Source organism: Cyclopterus lumpus, chromosome 4, assembly GCF_009769545.1.
Source record: "Cyclopterus lumpus isolate fCycLum1 chromosome 4, fCycLum1.pri, whole genome shotgun sequence".
NCBI classification, from domain to species: Eukaryota; Metazoa; Chordata; class Actinopteri; order Perciformes; family Cyclopteridae; genus Cyclopterus; species Cyclopterus lumpus.
This window is the reverse complement of record NC_046969.1, coordinates 14,247,784-14,269,568: the sequence shown is the minus strand read 5'-3', so window position 1 is coordinate 14,269,568 and position 21,785 is coordinate 14,247,784. Positions and strand designations below refer to the sequence as shown.

The 21,785-nt window shown below is 40.5% G+C and overlaps 1 protein-coding gene across 2 annotated transcripts in view; it reads left to right on the top strand.

Annotated features, from left to right (window-relative positions):
* The window catches only part of zgc:172302 (phospholipid-transporting ATPase ABCA1), a 30,848-nt gene extending 11,057 nt beyond the window's left edge, over window positions 1–19,791 (top strand). For both annotated transcript variants that reach the window (XM_034530175.1, XM_034530176.1), the window contains 35 exons: window positions 278–500; window positions 913–1,134; window positions 1,368–1,572; window positions 2,133–2,246; window positions 2,880–3,051; window positions 3,396–3,527; window positions 3,824–3,963; window positions 4,078–4,215; window positions 4,556–4,797; window positions 5,012–5,069; window positions 5,191–5,393; window positions 6,693–6,822; window positions 7,460–7,605; window positions 7,806–7,930; window positions 8,068–8,175; window positions 8,639–8,831; window positions 9,102–9,196; window positions 9,824–9,856; window positions 9,992–10,097; window positions 10,187–10,261; window positions 10,363–10,532; window positions 10,718–10,895; window positions 11,240–11,355; window positions 11,905–12,049; window positions 12,140–12,263; window positions 12,571–12,700; window positions 12,820–12,946; window positions 13,218–13,280; window positions 13,814–13,920; window positions 14,748–14,889; window positions 15,043–15,177; window positions 15,514–15,617; window positions 15,871–15,963; window positions 16,424–16,673; window positions 17,840–19,791. In XM_034530175.1, coding sequence (XP_034386066.1) covers window positions 278–500; window positions 913–1,134; window positions 1,368–1,572; window positions 2,133–2,246; window positions 2,880–3,051; window positions 3,396–3,527; window positions 3,824–3,963; window positions 4,078–4,215; window positions 4,556–4,797; window positions 5,012–5,069; window positions 5,191–5,393; window positions 6,693–6,822; window positions 7,460–7,605; window positions 7,806–7,930; window positions 8,068–8,175; window positions 8,639–8,831; window positions 9,102–9,196; window positions 9,824–9,856; window positions 9,992–10,097; window positions 10,187–10,261; window positions 10,363–10,532; window positions 10,718–10,895; window positions 11,240–11,355; window positions 11,905–12,049; window positions 12,140–12,263; window positions 12,571–12,700; window positions 12,820–12,946; window positions 13,218–13,280; window positions 13,814–13,920; window positions 14,748–14,889; window positions 15,043–15,177; window positions 15,514–15,617; window positions 15,871–15,963; window positions 16,424–16,673; window positions 17,840–18,325 — 5,230 coding nt within the window. In that variant the 3' untranslated portion in view covers window positions 18,326–19,791. The remainder of the gene's footprint in view (window positions 1–277; window positions 501–912; window positions 1,135–1,367; window positions 1,573–2,132; window positions 2,247–2,879; window positions 3,052–3,395; window positions 3,528–3,823; window positions 3,964–4,077; window positions 4,216–4,555; window positions 4,798–5,011; window positions 5,070–5,190; window positions 5,394–6,692; window positions 6,823–7,459; window positions 7,606–7,805; window positions 7,931–8,067; window positions 8,176–8,638; window positions 8,832–9,101; window positions 9,197–9,823; window positions 9,857–9,991; window positions 10,098–10,186; window positions 10,262–10,362; window positions 10,533–10,717; window positions 10,896–11,239; window positions 11,356–11,904; window positions 12,050–12,139; window positions 12,264–12,570; window positions 12,701–12,819; window positions 12,947–13,217; window positions 13,281–13,813; window positions 13,921–14,747; window positions 14,890–15,042; window positions 15,178–15,513; window positions 15,618–15,870; window positions 15,964–16,423; window positions 16,674–17,839) is intronic.
* The last annotated feature ends 1,994 nt before the right edge of the window (window positions 19,792–21,785 follow it).

The following is a 21,785-nucleotide window of genomic DNA, read 5'->3' as shown; positions in this document are numbered from 1 at the left end:
CGTTTTAGTGCATTGCTTACCTCAATTGTAGCTGTTAAAGGGAGAGAATAACTATTTGAAAGCCCCCGCTCCCCAATTCTTTCCATTTGTGGAATCATAACAGGAATCAAGGAGTCCCCATGAATGTTGTGAGTTCACAAAAACTTTAAAGAACAGAAAAAAATATTTGAACTGTTAAAAATTGTCCCAGACTTTGAATAACATTTAACTACCTTCTGCTTTGGACTACAACTACATTATTACTTTGCTTTAGCATTTACTTTATACTTTATAACAGTTTCCTCCGAGTGCTAAACCGCTCTCTGCCACTCTTCATGACACTGGCCTGGATCTACTCGGTGGCTATGATCATCAAAGGCGTGGTGTATGAGAAGGAGGCGAGGCTGAAGGAAACCATGAGGATTATGGGTCTGGGAACGGGAACACTATGGCTCAGCTGGTTTATCACCAGCATTGTTCCTTTCCTCGTCTCTGCAGGTCTCCTTATTGCACTGCTCAAGGCAAGATGACCATTCACTCAACACAATATATATTATATTATATACTATATATATATATATATATATATATATATATATATATATATATATATATATATATATATACAAAATAGCTGGCTGTGCATGATCAGGAAAGAAAACGTAAAGTTGTAAATAATAATTGGTAATGAGAGTACTGATAGTAAAGTGGAGAATACTCAGGTGTTCAGTAGTTTTATTGCATATTGAGATGTTCATTGTAAAAGCTTTCCTTTATCTGAAACATTTGTTTCTATGGTCACCGTTTCGTGTCCAATAGGGTAAAAGGATGAAGTGATGAGATTTTGGATAGATATGATTGTACACTGCAACATGATGGGTTGGTGGTGGCATACAACAGCAAGGCCGTAATTCTAGTTTGTCTTATTTCCAGTGGGGGGACATCCTGCCATACAGCGACCCATCGGTTGTGTTTTTCTTCCTGACCGCGTTCGCCACCGCCACCATCATGCAGTGTTTTCTCATCAGTACATTCTTCTCTAAAGCCAACCTGGCTGCTGCATGTGGAGGGCTGATCTACTTTGGGCTTTACCTGCCATACGTACTATGTGTAGCTTGGAGAGACCGCCTCAACACCACCTACAGAGTCCTCGCTGTGAGTAAAATTATAGTTGGTCCAAGCATAAAGTTTCTCTCCACAGTTCTAGAAAAATGTGTTCTAGTTGTACAGAAATTAACTTAATGAGCAGATGGAATTGGAAAATTAACCATGATATTAAATGTATCTAATTCAATAAAATGAAACTGGGCTTCAACACCCAAAGGTATCGCAGCATTTCAAGTGTCCTCGTGCCAAGATTGAAAATAGTTTGTTTACTCTTTTCTTAGAGTTTCTTGTCTCCTGTGGCCTTTGGCTTCGGCTGTGAGTATTTCTCTCAATACGAAGAGCAAGGCGTGGGCATCCAGTGGTACAACCTCCACTCCAGCCCTGTGGAAGGAGACTCGTACAGCTTTACTACCTCTATTATCATGCTTTATCTGGACGCCTTCATCTATGGTACCGCAGCCTGGTACATCGAAGCAGTGTTTCCTGGTATGATGATTAGAACTATATCTGCACAAACAGTTTGAAAGTATACTGTGTAATTTGTTTTGTGTTGAGTTACAATACAGGGGTTAGGGTTCATTGCTGTTGTAAATGTAGGCTGAGCACATTCTCCCGTCTCTGACAAACAAGCAAACTACAAACTTTTAAAATTGTCTTAGACCTGTGTTTTAGTTTCAGACTGGAGATCCTAATTTTAAGACATTTTAATTTAGAGAAGAAATTACTTAAGATGTGAAAGCTGCAACTTCAAGCTGATTTAATGTTGTCAATAGTGTTTTAATCTTGTGAAAAATATCTACTTAAATCTCAGTATTTGTATTTTCTTTTCTTAAATATATATATATTTTTTGTTTCTGGTTTGCTGCCGTGGCTTTTTTGATCATTCTTAAAATAATTTGTTTCGATGTAGTATTGGGGGTTATATAGGTTAGCATTACCATGTACTCACTATGTAAGTGATTCTGGTTTAACTGGTTCTTTCATAAAAATGCAGTTCTAAAATTATAATTGTGACTGAATTTGTTAATATGTGTGTTTTTCACCAGGTGAATATGGGATCTCCCGGCCCTGGTACTTCATCTTCCAGATCAACTACTGGGGTGGAGTTCCCCTGGAGGCAGGCATGCCGATCCCCCCCGCACCTGCAGAACAGGATGAAGGTACAAAGCTGCGCATCAGCAGCTGTTTCTGTTTTTTCATATTCATCTAAAGGTCAAATCATGACTACTGTTGTGTTTCTTTTGTCTGAACCAAAGTGGAAAAGTATTTTCACAAGCCATCGGTTTGTAAATAGAAGTCATATACTAATAAGTACCTTGTTTATTGTAGTAATTGTCACCGCTGTCAGCAGTCGTCTCCTGGTCTTCATAGCAGTTGAAAAGTCTATGCTGGTTGTTTTGTGTTATGTTTAAGCCAATAAACTAAAAGTCAAGTTAATGCTGAGACAATAAGCCCATTAAGTACAAGGGTTAAGAGTACAAGGAGTCTGAACCTGAGAATGATCATCAATCCAGACTTTACGTTGTTTCTTTTGTCCCTGCACCTGGCCTGTGTTATCCATAATCTTTCATTTTGGACTTGACTCCTGTAGTGAAGTTAGGGGAGTTATATTCTCGGCTTGTAAAAACATATCGGGACCCTTTGGCTGATGACTTCTGCTCACATAATACACTTTTATTTTAAATTAGAAATCACTGTGAGAGTATAATTAACCATTGTAACTCCCCCACATGTATATATATTTAACAATACATTGTCCCTTCTGAATACATACAATTGTTTTCTGTCATCAGAGCACATTGAACCAGAACCCACTGACCTGATCCTGGGTGTGAGCGTCAGAAACCTGGTGAAAATATACAAGAAGGGAGCCAAACTAGCCGTGAATCACCTCAATCTGAAGTTCTACGAGGGGCAGATCACCTCTTTCCTCGGCCACAACGGAGCCGGCAAAACCACCACCATGTAAGGAGCAGGACTGATGAATGATCAGCACTAATGTGTTCTATCATTGTGTCTGAGGGCTGTTTAGCATTTAAGTCTTACAAGGTTTTGATTCTAAATGAATCTCTTTGGTTGTATTAAATTGCAGAGGATGTGATGTCTTGATGTTTGTTTTGTCACCTAGTTTATTGTAATGTTTTGGGCTTGTAAAAAATAATAAAAGTGAGAAGATTTAATTACTACACCAGCATCAGCACACATATGGCCACAAGAAAGTCTGTAGAAGATAAGAGATTTGTATCTAATTTAAAGTGGAAGGTGTGCTTTAACAAAGTATTTATTCTAATGTGTCTGATGTTTGTCAGATCTGTCCTGACTGGCCTGTTTCCACCGACCTCGGGCACTGTGTACATCAATGGTCTGGACATCCGTCATGACATGGACATCATCCGCAGGACTTTGGGAGTTTGTCCACAACACAACGTCCTGTTTGACATGTAAAGCTTGTCTTTCCAATGTCTTCTATGTTCTGCCGCTAAAAACTAGTAACAATTGCACATTGTTTATGACTTACTATGGTTAGGTTTGATAGATTACAGAGATTCCACCTATATATTTCATACAACCAGCTTCTTTTGAGAGTAACATTAATTGTATTATTAGTGATAACCAATTTTAGGAAATCAGTCACATTACTATGAAATATATGATTGTTCTGAAAAAGTTATCTGGTACACCTGGAATTCACCAGAAAACCCAGTGAATGTTTTGTCTCTGTGTCTATCTCTCTCAGACTAACAGTGGAGGAGCATGTCTGGTTTTATGGGTGTCTGAAGGGTTTGTCTGAAGCAGAGGTGAAAGCTGAGCTGGACACTCTGCTGGAAGATGTTGGCCTTCTGCATAAACGACATGAACAGACCAAAAACCTCTCTGGTAAACTTGCTAGTTAGATTTCCGTATAAAAATAAGACTTGTATATGTTTTGCAGAAGAGGAAGTCAACTTTGTCTTTTCCAAAATTAAAACCCTCCCTTTGTTTCTCTGTCAGGTGGCATGCAGAGAAAGTTGTCTGTGGCGATAGCGTTTGTCGGAGGCTCTAAGGTGGTTGTTCTGGATGAACCCACAGCTGGGGTTGATCCATACTCACGCAGAGGGATTTGGGATCTACTGCTCAAATATCGCAAAGGTGAAGGATAGCATCAGTGAATCTCATTGTTTTTCTGATTTTGGGGGGTGAGAGCAAAACCACATCGTAAAGGGCCTGAAGCCAAAAGGGCCAGAAAGCAATGTCAGCCTGAACTGTCAAACCAACAATGTGGTTTTGGAGTGACAACCTGATAGCTTTATTTGTCTTTACTTGACTAGAAAGTCTAGATAATCACCCAAGAGTGGGCTTAAAGTACTGAATAAATAGAGCATACTTTGCCTGATTCAGTCTTTATATTGTAACCTTGCTGTAAAACATGAGAGACCTGTAAAAGATACAGATGACAAGTGAAATATGTCAATATGTCTTTCTCCATCAGACCGGACTATCATCCTGTCCACCCACTACATGGATGAGGCAGAGCTGCTAGGTGACCGGATCGCCATCATCTCCCAGGGGAAGTTGTGTTGCTATGGCTCACCGCTCTTCCTGAAATCCCGCCTTGGATCTGGCTACTACCTCACTGTGGTAAAGAGGGAGGGACTGGATACCAGCACTCCCAGCAGCACCAGTATCTGCACGAACACTAGCATCAGCACCAATAAACTGCCTGCTCTCAAGGTCAGTTTTTTTTCTTTCAACCTTAATTATCCTGGGAAATTAGGCATATGCCGACTTTACATTTTTGCTGTTACATGAGTCCTCAAAATGTCTATTGTTAAAATCAAAAAGTATGATGGAAAAATAATAGTATAGTGTTAACCTATATCTTGGTAAAAATAAGTTAAATAACTTATACGGGGTGATAACAACAGGGCTAATCTTTGTGTTTCAGGACAGTGAGTCATCCATGAGTGAAGACACCGGCCTGGGAAGTGAGGGGAGTAGCTCATGTGAGTGATGGCCTGCTGTATGGCCTCTACAGTTAACCGAGGTGCTTTAATGTTAGGTCAGTGCAGTGCTACGGTCTTACTAAGTGCATGGCCTCTTTTCTTATCATTGTCTTCACTGCAGACCTTGCGGCGTTGCTCTCCCTGGCACAGCACCACATCCCGGGTGCGAGGCTGGTGGAGGAGTCGGCGCGCGAGGCGGTGGTCAACTTGCCGCAGACGGCAGCCAAGGACAGCAGCCTGGGCATCTTCCTCTCCGAACTGGATCAGAGGCTGACCGAGCTGGGCATCAGCAGCTACGGTCTGTCAGACAGCACACTGGAAGAGGTGAGACATTTGCATCGTTTTTGATGGATAAATAATAATAATGTCCCCACTGTGGAATCAATAAAGTGTACATTATTATAAATAAGCTACTTGATCCACTTGCCAGAAACCTTTAGAAAACGTTCATCAAGCATCCATTTTTTCTTTTATTAAGCCACCGACGTACAGGAAGCGACTTAGTGAGTGCCAATGATTGTATTGGCACCTTGGTTTTGAGAGTTTATATTATTATTTACTGTTTCCTGTCACCTGCATCCTTTGCTAATAGCTCACAAGAGTGATTGAAACAGAAGACTGAAGGACGGGGCAGTTGACTGAAGAAAAAAGGCTCACGGCTTCTTCTGCCCTCACTATGCATCTAGGTCCACATCTATGCAGCCAGCTAAACACACTTATAACCCACAACTAATAAAGGTGGAAGGCAGCAGTTGGCCATGAAGGTTTCCCCTGAAAGCAATTGTGAAACTGTGAAATGGATGTTGGATAACACATAAGTAATTCAATAATAGTGGTTATAAATCCGAAAAACATGAGAAACGATAGACATCTTTAGAGTCAGACAAAGGGTATTAGTAGAGAAATTAAAACTGTATCTACAAAAATATAGACTAAATGGTAATTTAATTTAATTGTACCTCAGAGTGAAAGTAAACTGAGTAATTACAATATATACAGCAATTAGTCCAACAGTAAACTAACAGATACTTAAAATGTTGTGTTAGTTATCAACTGTAGTCATAGTGACTCTCTTGACTAGCAGTAAACCGGTCACAGAAAAACTACATTAACATATTTGACATGCTGGGTTTATGTGTGTTAGTGTATGTGTGTGCATGCTGGAGCTTAACCATGCTTTATCTGAAGGGCTGGGTATTTGTGGAGCAGCCATGGTCTTAATGGGTTTAACATTAGCATCAGATTAGCACTGATAGTGGAGTCTGATGAGTTTACTCAGTCTCATGCACTCACCCTCTGCTCCGCTGACCTTTCTAAATCCGCTTGATGCTTTTTTACTGCCACCTGCTGTCTGCAGCTTCAGCTACAAGGGCATGAAGATCATTTTCAAAGCAGTTCTTCATTGAAAAAGTGAAAATCTTTTGTTTTCATACTTGGCAAGACACCTAGTAGCATAAGCAAGTTAAATGGAATACAGCTGCATCGGGTGAGACTCATCTTGGGCTGCAACAGAGAGAATGCGTCCATTGCAAACTTTTATAGTCCCAACTAATATTATCCACCCACTGGAAGAGCATTGTGTTGTTTTTGTGAGCATATTATGATCATTCTGTTCACTTTCAGATATTTTTGCGAGTGGCGGAGGAAACCGGCGTTGATGCTGAACCAGATCTGCAGGCCGGATCTCCCCTCAGGCAGCAGCCATCAGCTGGGCAGATGGCTGACAGACAACATGTTGAAGAACCAGAGACAGGTATGCACAAACACTTGCAGACATGTCTTTGTGTACATACCACACAGTGTTTCCATGTACAGTCAGTCTGCTGTTTCATCTCCAACTGTGATTATTTGTTGCCATAATGCTGCCAGGAAGGAAAAGGCTTCAAAAGCAAGGTACCTTCAGATCATTCTGTACTGAAATATAGAGATATATAGAAAAATAAAGTTTTTATTTTCCCCCCATATTAAATACACTGCATTTTTCATCACTCTGTACCTTTAACTGTGAGCCAACAATTAGGATAGATTTAACAGATGTTCATGAACACTGACATGCACACCAACATTTCTGCACTGAACTAGCTTTTTTCCAATAAATTTATATTCCAAATTTGTTGTCATGCTTCTACTCTAGTTTTCTGTGGCTCTGAGCTGACAAGAGCCTCCATCATTTTACAGGTCGACAGCACTGACAGAAGTCTATGTATTTATCAGCCCAATATATTGGTGTGCTCACCAATATATATCTTGTGTTAACAACTTCTTGTAATTTATTGGCCCCTTGTATTGATATTGTGTTAATTTAGCACTTTGTGACTTCTGTCTGTAAAAAGTGCAATATAAATACATTACAGTTACTTACTCTCACTTTGTGCTTTTTCTGCTTGCAGAACCTCAGGAGACAGACCTGCTGAGTGGAGATGGCCGAGGTGGGATACCCCTGACCGGCTGGTGGCTGACCTGGCAGCAGCTGAGGGCTCTCTTCATCAAACGCTGGCTCTATGCTCGAAGGAGCCGCAGGGGCTTCTTTGCTCAGGTGCTGACAAATATTGACAGCACACAAAACAAACGCTGTCCCCTATCCAGTAGTTAGTTGACTTAATAGTTGTTAGAGACTTTGTTTCCAATCCAATGTATTCAATGGTTTATTTGTTGGTGTTTATGGCTTTAAGTCATTATTTAGAATGAGACAATCTCTCTGTAAGTTTTTCAGCTGAAGGTTGATTTGTGCTTCAGATTGTCCTGCCTGCTGTGTTCGTACTGGTCGCTCTGCTCTTCAGCCTCGTTGTACCTCCATTTGGGAAGTATCCTGCCATGCAGCTGCAGCCCTGGATGTACGGAGAACAGTACACGTTCTTCAGGTAGGCCGCCTCCCAAACATTCACCATTACCTAAGTCAGCGCCACCATTTTTAATCGGTTTCTTCAGCCATGAATTGGTCAATTGGTTTGGTCTACTCCTGTGAATAAACTGGTCATACTGTTCACATTATTTACAGCAATGACGCACCTGGGAACCCGGCCATGGAGAACCTGCTGGAAGCTCTGCTGGACCAGCCAGGTTTTGGTACCAAGTGCATGGAGAAAGAGGAGGAAGACAACAGCACGTAAGACAACCCCTGTGAATACAATAATTTGTCTCAGAAGCATCAGAAGAAACTTAATGAAACAGTAATGAAGGTAGTGGGAGAAATGGTCGTGAGACATCAAGATCTTAACCATAGTACGAAGAAAACATTTGAGAGACAGCAAAATATATCAGTTTTCTACAAATGTGAGATAAAATAGACAGAGATTAAAACAACATTTATTCATTCATTCCTTACATACAGACTTCTGTGTAGAGTTAAAGTAGAAATGATGTAAGTTTGGCCTTTTGATTGGGAGTATTAAGTAATCTATGACCTCTACTAGCACTTAATAGAAATATAGAAATCCGTTGTAAGCTTTATCGCTGTAAACAGCTTTGGGGGAATCTGTTTACCTTTTAGTTTTTTGTGGTCGTTTGATGTACTTTATGTTTAATACCAGACATTCAGGCAACATGTTCATTCCCTGTTCTCCCTGCAGGAGTCCTCAGTGTGAGGGTGAGCGGGGTGGCCCGTTCATGCGGCCACAGGTCTCTTTCTCCACCTGGCAAATGTTCAGCAAAGGCAACTGGAGCACAGACGCACCGTCTCCTGGATGTCAGTGTAGCACAGAGGACGTACGCCGGATGCTCCCAGACTGTCCGCAGGGTGCCGGTGGACTGCCGCCTCCGCAGGTCAGTGTGGGGCAAGACCGACTTATTAGATTAATGCAGGGTTGATTAATTAGACTTTGATCTCTTTTCATTTAAAATTAAGCCAATTAAAGGAATATATAGAAGGACAAATTGATATTTAATTTAATTGGAAATCTAAAGCCAAAACACAGAAACTATTGTAAAATTGTTGTCATTAAATGTTTGCTTGTGCATTATAACATGTGGTGAAATATACTGTTGTGGTTGTCTCTGTCTGGCTCTTGAGATTTTGTATTTGTTATCTTTTAGATTAAGAGGCTGACTGGAGACGTTCTCCAAAATCTGACAAGTTATAACATCTCTGATTACCTGTTGAAAACATACTCTCAGATTCTCAAGAAAAGGTACTTCTTTAAACATTCCATTTTATTTAGTTACTTTCTTTTCCCTAGTTTAGGTTTTTTGTTTTGATGAAGATTACTGATGATAAATGTAAGGGTCTAAAATACATCACCATTGCTTTTCCTTCTTGTGGTGTTTGGAACTTTAGCTTAAAAAAACCTGTATCATCCATCTTTGATGTCAGTGATCAAGACCCAATTGTATGTGCTCAATTATTAGTTCTACCCTAAATAAAAAAAATAATTAAAAAATGTATCCTTCCCTCATGTAGAGATACCTTTATCTCTCTTTCTGTTTGTTGTTCTATCTTTATTTGTAGCCTACAGTATAAGTATACTTCGGTATAAAACAATAAGGTTGAATCTTATTGTTTTATACCGAAGTATACTTATACTGAATAGCTGATTTATTTTTAGGAGACAACATGCAATATGAAGATCATTCAGAGCATCATGTGATACACATATTGTCCCCCAAACTAGCCCCAAATATTTTTAATTTTAGAGTAAATGCCAACCTATTTTAAATGTAAAAAGACTGAAGTTGTTAGAACACTGATTTCACTGTTTGTGTTTCCTTTAAATAATATCCTTCACACATTCACGCTTTTCTCTCTGTGTCATTAACAGCCTAAAAACCAAGAAGTGGGTGAATGAATTCAGGTAAGCTGCTGGTTTAAAACTTCCTTTTTGAAGGCACAATATCTGCAGTTCTTATAGCCATATAATGGCTTGTAGACCTGCATTAACATAATTATTCTAAAGGACTAACAAAAAAAAAAACTGTTATACCAACAGATATGGAGGTTTCTCTCTCGGGGGCAGCGCCACTCAGACTTTATCTCAAGTCCACCATGTCCAAGACTCGATCGTGGCGATCAGGACTCGTTATCAAGTTCAGCAGGTATAAACAAGGTTTCAAGCATGTGTCACTGAAACGGCTGTTTTCTTGAATGTTCCTAAAGTGTTCTGATGTTCTTTGATTCATCACAGAACAGTTCGCTGGATCATCTTCTAAACAGACTGCCGGATTTTCTAGGAGGACTGAACAGTCAAAACAATGTCAAGGTAAATGTGTGTCTGTTTATCTGTCTTCTCTCCTCATTTTCTGTGGACTGTCTTTCAAGAAAGAAGTACTTAAAAGAGGTTTCTCTCGTTGCTGTACTCAGGTGTGGTACAATAACAAAGGGTGGCATGCCATGGTGTCATTTGTCAACGTGATGAACAACGGCCTGCTGAGAGCAAGTCTGCCACCAGGTCCAGAGAGGAGAAGACACGGCATCACAGCCTACAACCACCCGCTCAACCTCACCAAGGAACAACTCACAGAAATGGCCATGTTAGTTCACTGCTCTGAAGTTTTAAGGGTTGTGTTGGTGGATTTAGTTTCTCAGGCTTGTTATATTACCCCAATTTGTCTCACTAGTTAAATGCAACTTAGTGAGAAGTAAAACAGGAATATGTGTATTGTGTATGTTGATATGTGTTTTTCTGTGCCTGACTGTTCCCCGATTCCTCCGTCAGGATGGCCACATCTGTAGATGTTCTGGTTTCCATCTGCGTGATCTTTGCCATGTCCTTTGTGCCGGCCAGCTTCGTCCTTTTTCTGATTGAGGAGCGAGTCAGCAAAGCCAAACACCTTCAGTTTGTCAGCGGGGTAAAACCGATCCTTTACTGGCTGGCCAACTTCACCTGGGACATGGTCAGTGTTCAGGAGAAAGAAGACATGTTCCTTACTCTTATCAGCCACACGACCCTTAAAGGTTTTCACAATGTGACAACAATCTCACTCTGCAATTATGTTTAGTCATTTTTGTATCATATTTGGTGGGATGAAAAAATAAAGTTAGATCTCTTCAGAGATATAATACTGCATGCATTATTGCAGAGGTCAACACTTACTGGAATAGATGAATTGTGTCAGTGATGTTGTAATTCCTACAGTTTGCCAATTGATGTTGACAGAGAGTTGCTTCTTCAACCGATCAAATAAATATTCACAAAGACTTCCTCTTCTTCTAAAATGTCATCTTGTCATCTTGTCAGTTGAACTACACAGTCCCAGCCTCCATGGTGGTGCTGATCTTCATCTGTTTCCAGCAGCAGTCGTACGTCTCAGAGACCAACCTGCCTGCCCTCGTCCTGCTTCTCCTGCTCTACGGGTACGTTCAGGCTTCACTGACTTTTGTCCTCGTTGCTACACTACTAATATCATACATTATCAAATTTGACTGGACTGAATCATCAGAGTGACTCGTGTCTGTTTCCGTGCTCAAGGATAAAATGTTTTCTTTTGATCCATGTGTCTTATTGTTTAATCTAATTGTCTCAATCATTCGCCAATGATCATTATTACCAGCATGTTGAACTTGATTGGTATCGAGAACATCCTGAGTACTTGAGACATCATGAGCTTGAATCTGAATTTTGACCTTTTTCCTTCATTCATAGTTGTACTCCCAGCGTAACTACAAAGTTGACCACGTTTAGAGCAGTGATCTTTAAATTGTATCAGTCGTCACAGGATGATTTATAATATGTACTTAAATAAAGCCCCATGTCAAAAAATGTGTTTTGTTTCCATATTACTTAGTTTACTGTTACGGTAAACAATGATCTCTCTGTAAACAATGTCTCTATTGTCCTAGTTGGATCATAGTCTGTGACAAAAGTGATGACTCTGTATTGAATAACCTCATTATCCTTCTTAGGTGGTCCATCACGCCTCTGATGTACCCAGCATCCTTTGTCTTCTCAGTCCCAAGCACAGCCTATGTAGTCTTGACCTCCATCAACCTCTTCATCGGAATCAACGGCAGCATTGCAACTTTTGTCTTGGAGCTGTTTGTTGACGAGGTACAGAGCGCACTAGTCTGCACAGGCAATGTGACAAAAATAAATAGATTTAATGCTCTTTTAATCACAATTTATGGGATTTCTTTTCAGCATCTGAACGAGGTGAACAGGATCCTGAAGAAGGTGTTTCTCATCTTCCCTCATTTCTGCCTGGGACGAGGACTCATCGACATGGCCAAAAACCAGGCCATGGCAGATGCTTTCCAGAGACTGGGTACCTATAAATATGTACATATATATAAGATAACAATTATTTGAGCCCAAGACACTCTGCTTTTGATGCTTTCGGCTCATTGTTGTGGTGATTGTGCACTGTAATTTGAATATACAGTAAATTGTATCTTGTTGTTTTGCTAGACCCTTTTATGTACAAGAAAGACTTTTGTCACCATCCTGTGGGGCATTATTGTCTGCATACTTTTAACTTGAGCAGCTTGTTGGACTGCAGCAAACACACAAGATGTACAATCTATGAAGATAAATATATGTAAATATTGTCTTTGCCTGTGGTTCTCCTCCAGGCACGAAGCAAACACTGAACCCTCTTCAGTGGGACGCGATAGGGAAGAACCTGTTTGCAATGGCAGCTGAAGGTCTTATCTTCTTCATCTTCACCATACTGCTACAGTACAAGTTCTTCATTCGCCTTAGGTAAGTTTAAAACAACCCTTCAATATATTTGGAAAATGCAGACAGATCTTTTGTTTGGAATATGATCTGCAGCATCTGTACCAAAATGATACAGGTTGATCTTGTACCGCTCCGTTCAGGTCGTGGTGGGCCGAGCCTGAGATGTCTCCGCTTGGTCCAGAGGATGAGGATGTCAACAGGGAGAGAGAGAGGGTCAAAAGTGGCAACGCCCAATCAGACATCCTCTCCATGATAGACCTGAGCAAGGTACAGTTTAAACTGTTTACGTTGTTAACACTCCTGTGGCTGAATCACAGCAAATGTCTGCACTCAGTTGACATCAAGTATAACCCATACAAAACATTCAAACTACTGTTTCAAGTTATCTGTGGAAGAGCTGCATTTGTGTATTTTTGTTAGAATTTAATTCTGCCATCATGCCACATTTTTTTCATCCTACACTGGTAAACTTCTTGCTGAGACAGAATCGTTGTGCATTTCTGGTTGATGGTAAAACAAAGGACTTTTTGTTTTACAGGTTTATAAATCAGGCAGGAAGCCGGCGGTGGATCGTCTCTGCCTTGGGATTCCTCGTGGAGAGGTGAGTGATATACACACCAAAAGAAGCACCAATTACATAATAGTACAATGACAACGCACACATTGTCTGACCGTTGTTCTAATCAGCATTGTTTGTCAGCCATGTATATGTATCTGCTGTAGATACAGTCATTATTTCCCATAAGAGGGGATTTTGGATAATATCACTGCTGCTGCTGAAGCTACTGTTACTAGTGTCCGTATTGCTGCTCCTGCTGCTGTTTTTATTATTGTAACTTCTAATAATACTTCCACAACTGGTGCTGCTACTTCTAAAAAATACTGCTGCTGCTTCTACGCCAAATATTGCTGCTTCTTAACCTACAGCTAGAAATATACTTCCGTTACAGCTTTTTCTACAGATACTAGCGCAGTTTTTACTGGTACTTTAACTAATACAGTAGTTTCTACTGCTGCTACTGTGAAACATCTGTTATATTTTAGCTAATTTTTTAATTAAAAAGTTGACATCGATTCAATGGTCCCAGCTCCTCACTACAGCTGCTGCATGCTTGATGTTATGTTTGTTTACAGTGTTTTGGCCTGCTGGGGGTGAACGGAGCAGGGAAGACCTCCACCTTTCGCATGCTGACCGGAGACACGGCCATCACCTGCGGAGAGGCTTTCCTTAATCAGCATAGGTACAAACTCTCTGCACCACCAACTTGTACAAAAGCCTTCTCCTACTAAGTGAATGTGTCCCGGATATAAGAGGACAGGAAGCTGAATTAACCTGTATGAAACGTTCTGGAAAATATGGAAACACTGTGCATTTATTTTATTAATGAGCATATTTAAGACATTAAAAAAGATTTAGTTTTCAGAAAATACTTACTGAATTTAAACTTACTGTTATTTGGCAGTTTATTATCTTCAACATACCTACATTTTTATAATAAGCTACGAAGTTGATATCATAACTGTTGTAGTAGAAATGGTGGCAGTAGCAGTAGAAAGAGTGCAAGTTCTAGGGGTACTATTAGCAGCACTAGTAAAAGTACTTGATAGTTGATATTATTGCATGTATCGTAATGGCAGAAGCAGTAGTACTGATAGTATCAGTTGTAAAAGTAACAATACTATTAGCAGTCTTCAATGTTAGCAGTAGTATTATAAGTTGCTGCAGTAGAAGATGCTGAAGTAATTGTAGTAGTAGTAGTAGTAGTAGTAGTGGTCGTACTGGTGGTCATAGTAGTAGAATAATCAGAAGTCCTAGTAGTGCCAGTATATAAAGTACTTTGCAATTGTACCATTTACATCGTCGTATTAGTACTTAAGTAGTAGTACCAAGAAACAGTAACATCAAAAGTAGAAGTATGGTGAGAAATAGTAGTCGCCCAGCACAATAACTAAAGTTGTAGTAGTAGCAGTAATCCTAGTAATAATAGTAACAGTTATGGCAGGAGTACTACTAAGAGCCGTAGTATTAGTATTGGTAGTACTGTGAAAGTGTTTCTGTGGTTCTCAGTGTGCTGACAGAGATGGAGCGAGTCCACCAGCTGATGGGTTACTGTCCACAGTTTGACGCACTCAGCGACCTGCTGACGGGTCGGGAACATCTGGAGCTGTATGCCCGCCTGCGGGGAGTGCCAGAGGAGTCTGTCACCAAGGTAACGTAAAGGAGCAGTTCACCTCAAAACTAAAAATGAAGACAATGAGTCATGTGATTGTGAGACACCGTGACATAATTGATGTGGAGTGACATGTCTGTTGAGCTGCTCTGTGCTGGATTAAAGTGATGTACCTTCTATGATGTCATGTAGGTGGCGCAGTGGGGCGTGAAGAAGCTGGGACTGACCCAGTACGCTGAGCGGGAGGCTGGAGGCTACAGCGGAGGCAACAAAAGAAAACTCTCCACTGCCATCTCCCTCATCGGGGCTCCTCCTGTTATATTCCTGGTGAGAAACAAACTTGTTCACCAACCACTGAGATCAACACAGAGGATGAACCTATTGAACCTTTGAAAACATGGGAAACATGAATGAGTTTACATTAAATATTTGAATGAATAACATTTTAAAAATCAAAAACATATATTCTACATATTGCAACCCTGACATCACATACATGCATTCTCTGAGATGATGTGGTTCACTAACTTAATTGTTGGTGCCACTACAGTAATATCTGTTTTTTAAATCTTTCTTAAAATGTGTTGCTAAACTGTACTTGTGTTTCGACTTACACTTTGCCTGTTGTTTCCACAATGCTTTGATTTATTTAACTCTTGTTAGGATGAGCCCACCACTGGCATGGACCCCAAAGCCAAAAGGTTTCTGTGGAACTGCATCCTCAGCGTCACCAAGGAAGGAAGAGCTGTGGTTCTCACCTCCCACAGGTAAGAGGAGATGTACAGTACACTAATGTATTCTTTCATATAGTCATTAACAGTAGATATATGGCTGTAACCCTGTAAGACACATTAGCAGGATGACCCACGACTTCCTGTTCCACTCAGTAAACACAAAACCCTGTCAATAATCTTCTACTGCTCCGTCAATTCTGTAGTGATGGCTAAGAGTTTCCTCAAGGTGTGAATTATATAGTGTATAATATGTGTTAATGGCTTTATCACGGGTCTGTATGGTCAGTATGGAGGAATGTGAGGCGCTCTGCACGAGAATGGCCATCATGGTGAACGGCAGATTCCAGTGTCTCGGATCTGTACAACACCTGAAGAACAGGTAAGCACACTTGCCATATGAAATTGGATACATTATTCTGGTATATTGGATTTTTTCATATGCCAATACTCCTAAAATGGATCATCGTACTGTGACTTACATTTAACTGTCAAATGCAAAGTACTTGCAAAGACAATTAGCCCCAGTGTAAGCTGCACAACAACACATATCATGCAGCTCAATTAAGACCGATGCAGAACGTGATAGCAGCAACGTTAAAGTAATTGATTAAGCAGCTTCATTGTGTATGGCTGTGGGTATAATCTCTTGTGTATCTAGTCTGTTAATCTACTGTAAATACCTCTGCAAGAAATCTTTTGGTTATAATCTTGTAGACCCTTGTGAGTTTAACTTTTTCCCTATGTGTTGTTCCATATTCTTGTTTTTAAAGCTGCTTTAAATCAAATGACATAAGAGTACATACAAAGTCTTAACTATTGTTTCGTCCTTCATCTTCCAGGTTTGGTGACGGCTACACGATCATCCTCCGCCTGATGGACACTAAATCCAACCTGGACTCGTGCCCCATCAGCACTCATATGAAGAGCTCTTTTCCCAGCATCGAGCTGAAGGAGCGCCACCAGAGCGTGCTGCAGTACCAGCTGCCCTCACACGCCTGCTGCCTAGCTCGTGTCTTTGATGTGCTGGCCAACAACTACGAGGAGATGGGCATCATTGACTTCTCTGTTTCACAGACCACGCTGGACCAGGTGAGGATGAATAAATTATGCAACTGGCACGAGAGCCATTCAAACTTTTCAGATTTCTACAAGAGGTTGACATAAAGGTCCTAATCTGGGATCTTCTGTAAATTTAATAAATAGAGCATTTTAACAAGCATTTGTAAAGTTAACAACTAATAAAAAAGGGAGAAAGGGGCCATGCATAGTAATGACAATCCCACCCTAACCTACTTACATCTATAGTATATCATCACTCGCTCATGTTCTTTCACATTTCTATGATACCATGAAATATACAAAAGATGTAAAATGTAGATTATCTTTTGATTTCAAATTGCAAGATTAGGATCTGAAATTAGCACCTGCAACCCATAAAATGCTCATTTTGGCTAAAATTGTCAGTGCCATTTGCCCCTTTGGTGGACAGGGAAACACACCTCACGCCAGAAAGACAGCTTTAGAAAGCTGAGCTGTAGCTCAGACAGCTGTTGACGATTGTGGCAGAGAGAAAACTCTTTGTCATTTGGTAGTAAATGTACAGTGTAGGTATTAGTTTGTCCCTGAATTAACGCCAAACTGTATTAATTAAAATTGATTTATAGTAGGTTTTTGCATGTAGGTAGGCGCATTCATGTATGCGTGTGCATGTGTTCCGCACCTCACTCCGAAAAATGGGTCTCTCTCGTGCCACAGTGTAATAAGCACATTGGTATTGTTCATGCACATGCCTCATGTTTTGGTGTAAATACATTGAACATTGAAAGACATCATTATTTTTTCATTAAATGATCTGTAAATGGTCTAAATGTTACTCTTAATTTAGTGCTTGGATTTCAAAAGAGACAGATAACATTTATGAACTTTCATTTAATAAAACACACCTGATTTCAGACCCTGAGCATGGTACTTAATAAGGTGTTGCAGAATTCTATTAAATTGAAAAAGATAAATAAGGTGTTAAGTGATCCAGACACATTTTAATGGCTAGAGCAGCAGTTTTCTTCCAAAATGTTATTGTTATTATTATATAGCTGTAATGAGAGAATAGGAATTAAATCTAGTAACTTAGTTGGCATGCATGCTAATAGGCGTTAACAACAAGAATGTGATGGATAGCTTGATAGTTAACCAAGCTCATTTAAATCAATTAAAGACTCATTTAATGTGACACTAAAGCAGATTTATTTTTGTAGGTATTTGTCAACTTTGCCAAAGAGCAGACGGATGACGACGTCCTCACAGATGTGGTCATCAGCAACAGAACAGTGCAGACCAACCTCACGACGCTGCACTCCAAGATTAACACTCCCACCATCCAACCACAGACGCCAATCACACCCCCTCAACCAAGCAATACTCCACAGCAACATGACACATCATGTGACAGCAAACCAAAAGAGGGTAAATCAAAAAAGCCAAAAGCTGGCACGGTCAAATCTAAAGAAGGCAAAGCTAACGGAGAGAAAAGCAACAGCACGGCAATGACCAGAATGCCTCGGCGAGGGGAGAAGGCTCAGAGGAGAGGCCGCAGTGACAGCAGTGGATCAGACTGCAGTAACGATGGAGTTCAGGGAGATTCCAGTAAATCCAGTGGCTCCAAACACAGAGCAGGGAGCTCCAGTCAAAATCCTTCAGCACTCTTTATAGTCGACAGCAACACACAGGACAGTGCACTATGAAGTGGACTGAGGCATCACGAGCAGAGGACGCAGGTTCGAAGGACCTACTACAGTCAAAAGCTTTTTATTACTCGCTGTATGTTCATTTGAGTGTTTTACAATGCTGGCAGCGACCTCAATATGCAACATGGCCTCCTCTGAAGAAAGAAAGCTGAGTACTTTCCAAAATGGCTTTGGTGCCTTGTTCACCCGTTAACATATCTGCAGCTCTATACCCTTTATTTGGGTTCATACATCTTACACTGTGTCTTCTCTTTCTGTATCAATCTCATCAGTCCAAAGATATTTTAGTTATAAAAGAATATTATGCAAGGCTCAATGTAAAAACAAGGGGTGGCGTTCCTCAGGGCTCAATCATTAGACCTCTCACAGTCTCATCTTTATTTTGCAGAAAGCACTTTAAAAAAAAGAAAATGTTGCAAACACTCAAACAGTGTCTGATGTACATGTGTAACATATAATAATTCTGATGATTTTATGTATCAGAAAGCATTTGAGAGATTTTTTCTCTTATGTGGAGAGAATTCTTACTGTAAGTTCATTGTGAAATACCTCTACCTATATTTAATGATGAACTTTACGAATGCTATTCTTTTATAAATTATTTTATTTTTCTTTATTTTGTTTTGATTGGATAATAATGTTACTATCCAAACGGAGGTTATTACATATTCTGTATGCCACAGGTAGAATAATCTGACAAACTTCCTGCACAGATCTGAGAAAGGTCTGGACATTTATTTATCACAAAGATATTTAAATATTTACTCAATATGAAACTATTTAAAAAGTCTGGACATACAGGTCCCTACAAATTACTCTACATAATGCCAAACAGCCCTCCAAATTAAATCAAAGAAATTATGAAATATCCAATAATTAATTGTTCTATTGAGTCTGAGCTGCAAACACCAAACGCAACAACATTGCCTTTGGTCATTGGATGTTTTTGTAATAATTAGAAACTGTATTTTTTTTTTTTCTATAAAAACAAAAAAGACACCGCTGAATGAATGTTCAAAGCAGGTTGTTACTGCACTGCAATGCACTGTTACATACTCAAAAGATTGTTATAACAATAATAGGCATGAGACAAACAAAGTATCAGAAGAGAGTATACAATCAGAAGGGTTTCATTCCAAAATGCAAACTGTTACAATATAATATTTTAAAAGATGAAATGTATTGTAAAAGCTGAAATGAGAATGCAGAACTAATACATTAAGATAGACGAAATGGCTGATGTGTCATTTTGGAATGAAAGTCTGTACTACTAAATGTACTTTTAAGGTATTATGCTTGAAAAGTTCTACTTGAACATAACTCTATCTGTGCATCTACTATAAGATGTACATTGTATACTGAAGATATGCTAGCATAGAAAAAGAAAAATGGGTTTATGTCTGTCGTGAATGTTTTGTCTTGAAGGAAAATAAAACTGTCTGTATACGTATTATTTAAAGAAACATAATGTGGAGAATGTTGTCTGTGTAGTTTATTATTTTTTTGATGAATCACTGAAACATGTCAGGAGGTCTTCTTCGTCATCGTGAGGATCAGCATTGGTTTTAGTGCAGATAAAAGTGAAGGAAGGATCCTCTGTCTGTTTATTCTGCATTCACCCACAGATGTTTCTGCTACTGCTTCACTGTTCAGAGAAAAGAGTCAGAAACCACCTTTACTGGATGGTTTTCTTTACACTGAAGTCATTTTCTGTATCTAATGTCATTGAGATAGATACACTTCTGTATGTACACGTTTACAGCCACCTGCAGGGTAGAAACCTGGATGTATAAAGAGCAGCTGATAGGGAGTCGGCGCCCCATTCATTCATATGAAAGTTGCTCAGTATTGCATTAAGCAAAAAAAATTACGAGTATAAAATTACCAAGATCTTTTGTCAATCCTCTGCATAATAAGGAGGCACACCAGCCTTTCCTCTACCCCCACCTCCCGGCCCTCTGTCTAGTCTCGTTCTCGGACTCATTCACTTGACCAGAGGAAGGAAAATAACTGGATTCGGCTAATGGTGCTTTTTTTACAACTTTAAGGAGGGTCTTGGTAGAAACCATTTAAACCATCATGAGTCACTGAAATGTGTATCAGTTGCTCTTTCAGATACAATTATTCTCTTAAACTAAGAAGTCTATAAAGATTATCCAAAGTTATAATCTTTAAGATGTTCATCATATCAAACCCAATGCTGACATTAAGTATGGCTTTTTTTAAAAAAAACATTAAATGTGTTTACAATCATGTGTCACCTCTCTATATAATAGCTTCTAATGTAAGTGGTGGGGTCCGCCATTCCCACAATGGATTCAAATGGTGCGCACACACACAAGTCATCTGTATTTGAAGAATACAAATACAACATAGTGATTGTGAAGAGGACATTGTATTTTTTGTTAATAAGAAATAAATGAAATGCGCTAAGAAAATCCTTCCAGATTTGACAGTCTGTTCCCCAAAATGGTCTGACAGGAAGCCACATCCACAGGGGACGATGCACTATTCATATCTGATGTGTAACTTAAAAATACTTCATCCCTGATAATGTACTTTCTATATTGCCCTTTCATACTTTAGCTTCAGTACATTCTGAAATATTTAACTCTGTTATGTGCAGCTTGGAACACAGGACCCAAACGCCGTCAACGATGGAAAAGCAACTTTTATTGCTAAACAGGATTCCAAAACAGGATTCCAAAAAACCAGGATACAAAACATGCACACAAGATCTTCCACGATCTAGACAAGACGAACCGACCAAGGGGAATGACATGAACAGGACTTAAATACAGAGGGCTGGTGCAGGTGATTGGACACAGGAGGAAACAATCAGGAACAGGGCAGACAATCACAGGGACAGGAAGTGAAGAGAAACAGAGGACACGAGAGACAAGGACTTCAAAATAAGACAGGAAACACGAAACAACACTACAGATCCTGACATAACCCCCCCCTCAAGGGGCGGATTCCAGACGACCCAACACAGTCCCCCAGGGTGGGTGGAGGGGAGCCGGAGGCGGGACCAAAAGCCTGGCAGAAGAAGTCCGGGGGACGGGCCGGAGGACGACCACCAGGAGGACTGACCTGCTCCGGAGGACGGGCAGGAGGACGGCCACCAGGAGGACTGACCTGCTCCGGGGGATGGGCAGAAGGGCGACCACCAGGCGGACGGAAGGGCTCTGGGGGACGGGCTGAAGGACGGCCACCAGGCGGACGGAAGGGCTCCGGGCGACGGGCAGAAGGAGGACAGGCAGAAGGGCGACCACCAGGCGGACGGAAGGGCTCCGGGGGACGGGCAGGAGGATGGCCACCAGGCACATAGACCTGCTCCGGGGAACGGGCAGAAGGGCGACCACCAGGCGGACGGGCTGAAGGACTGCCACCAGGCAGATAGACCTGCTCCGGGGGACGGGCAGAAGGGCGACCACCAGGTGAACAGACGGGCTCC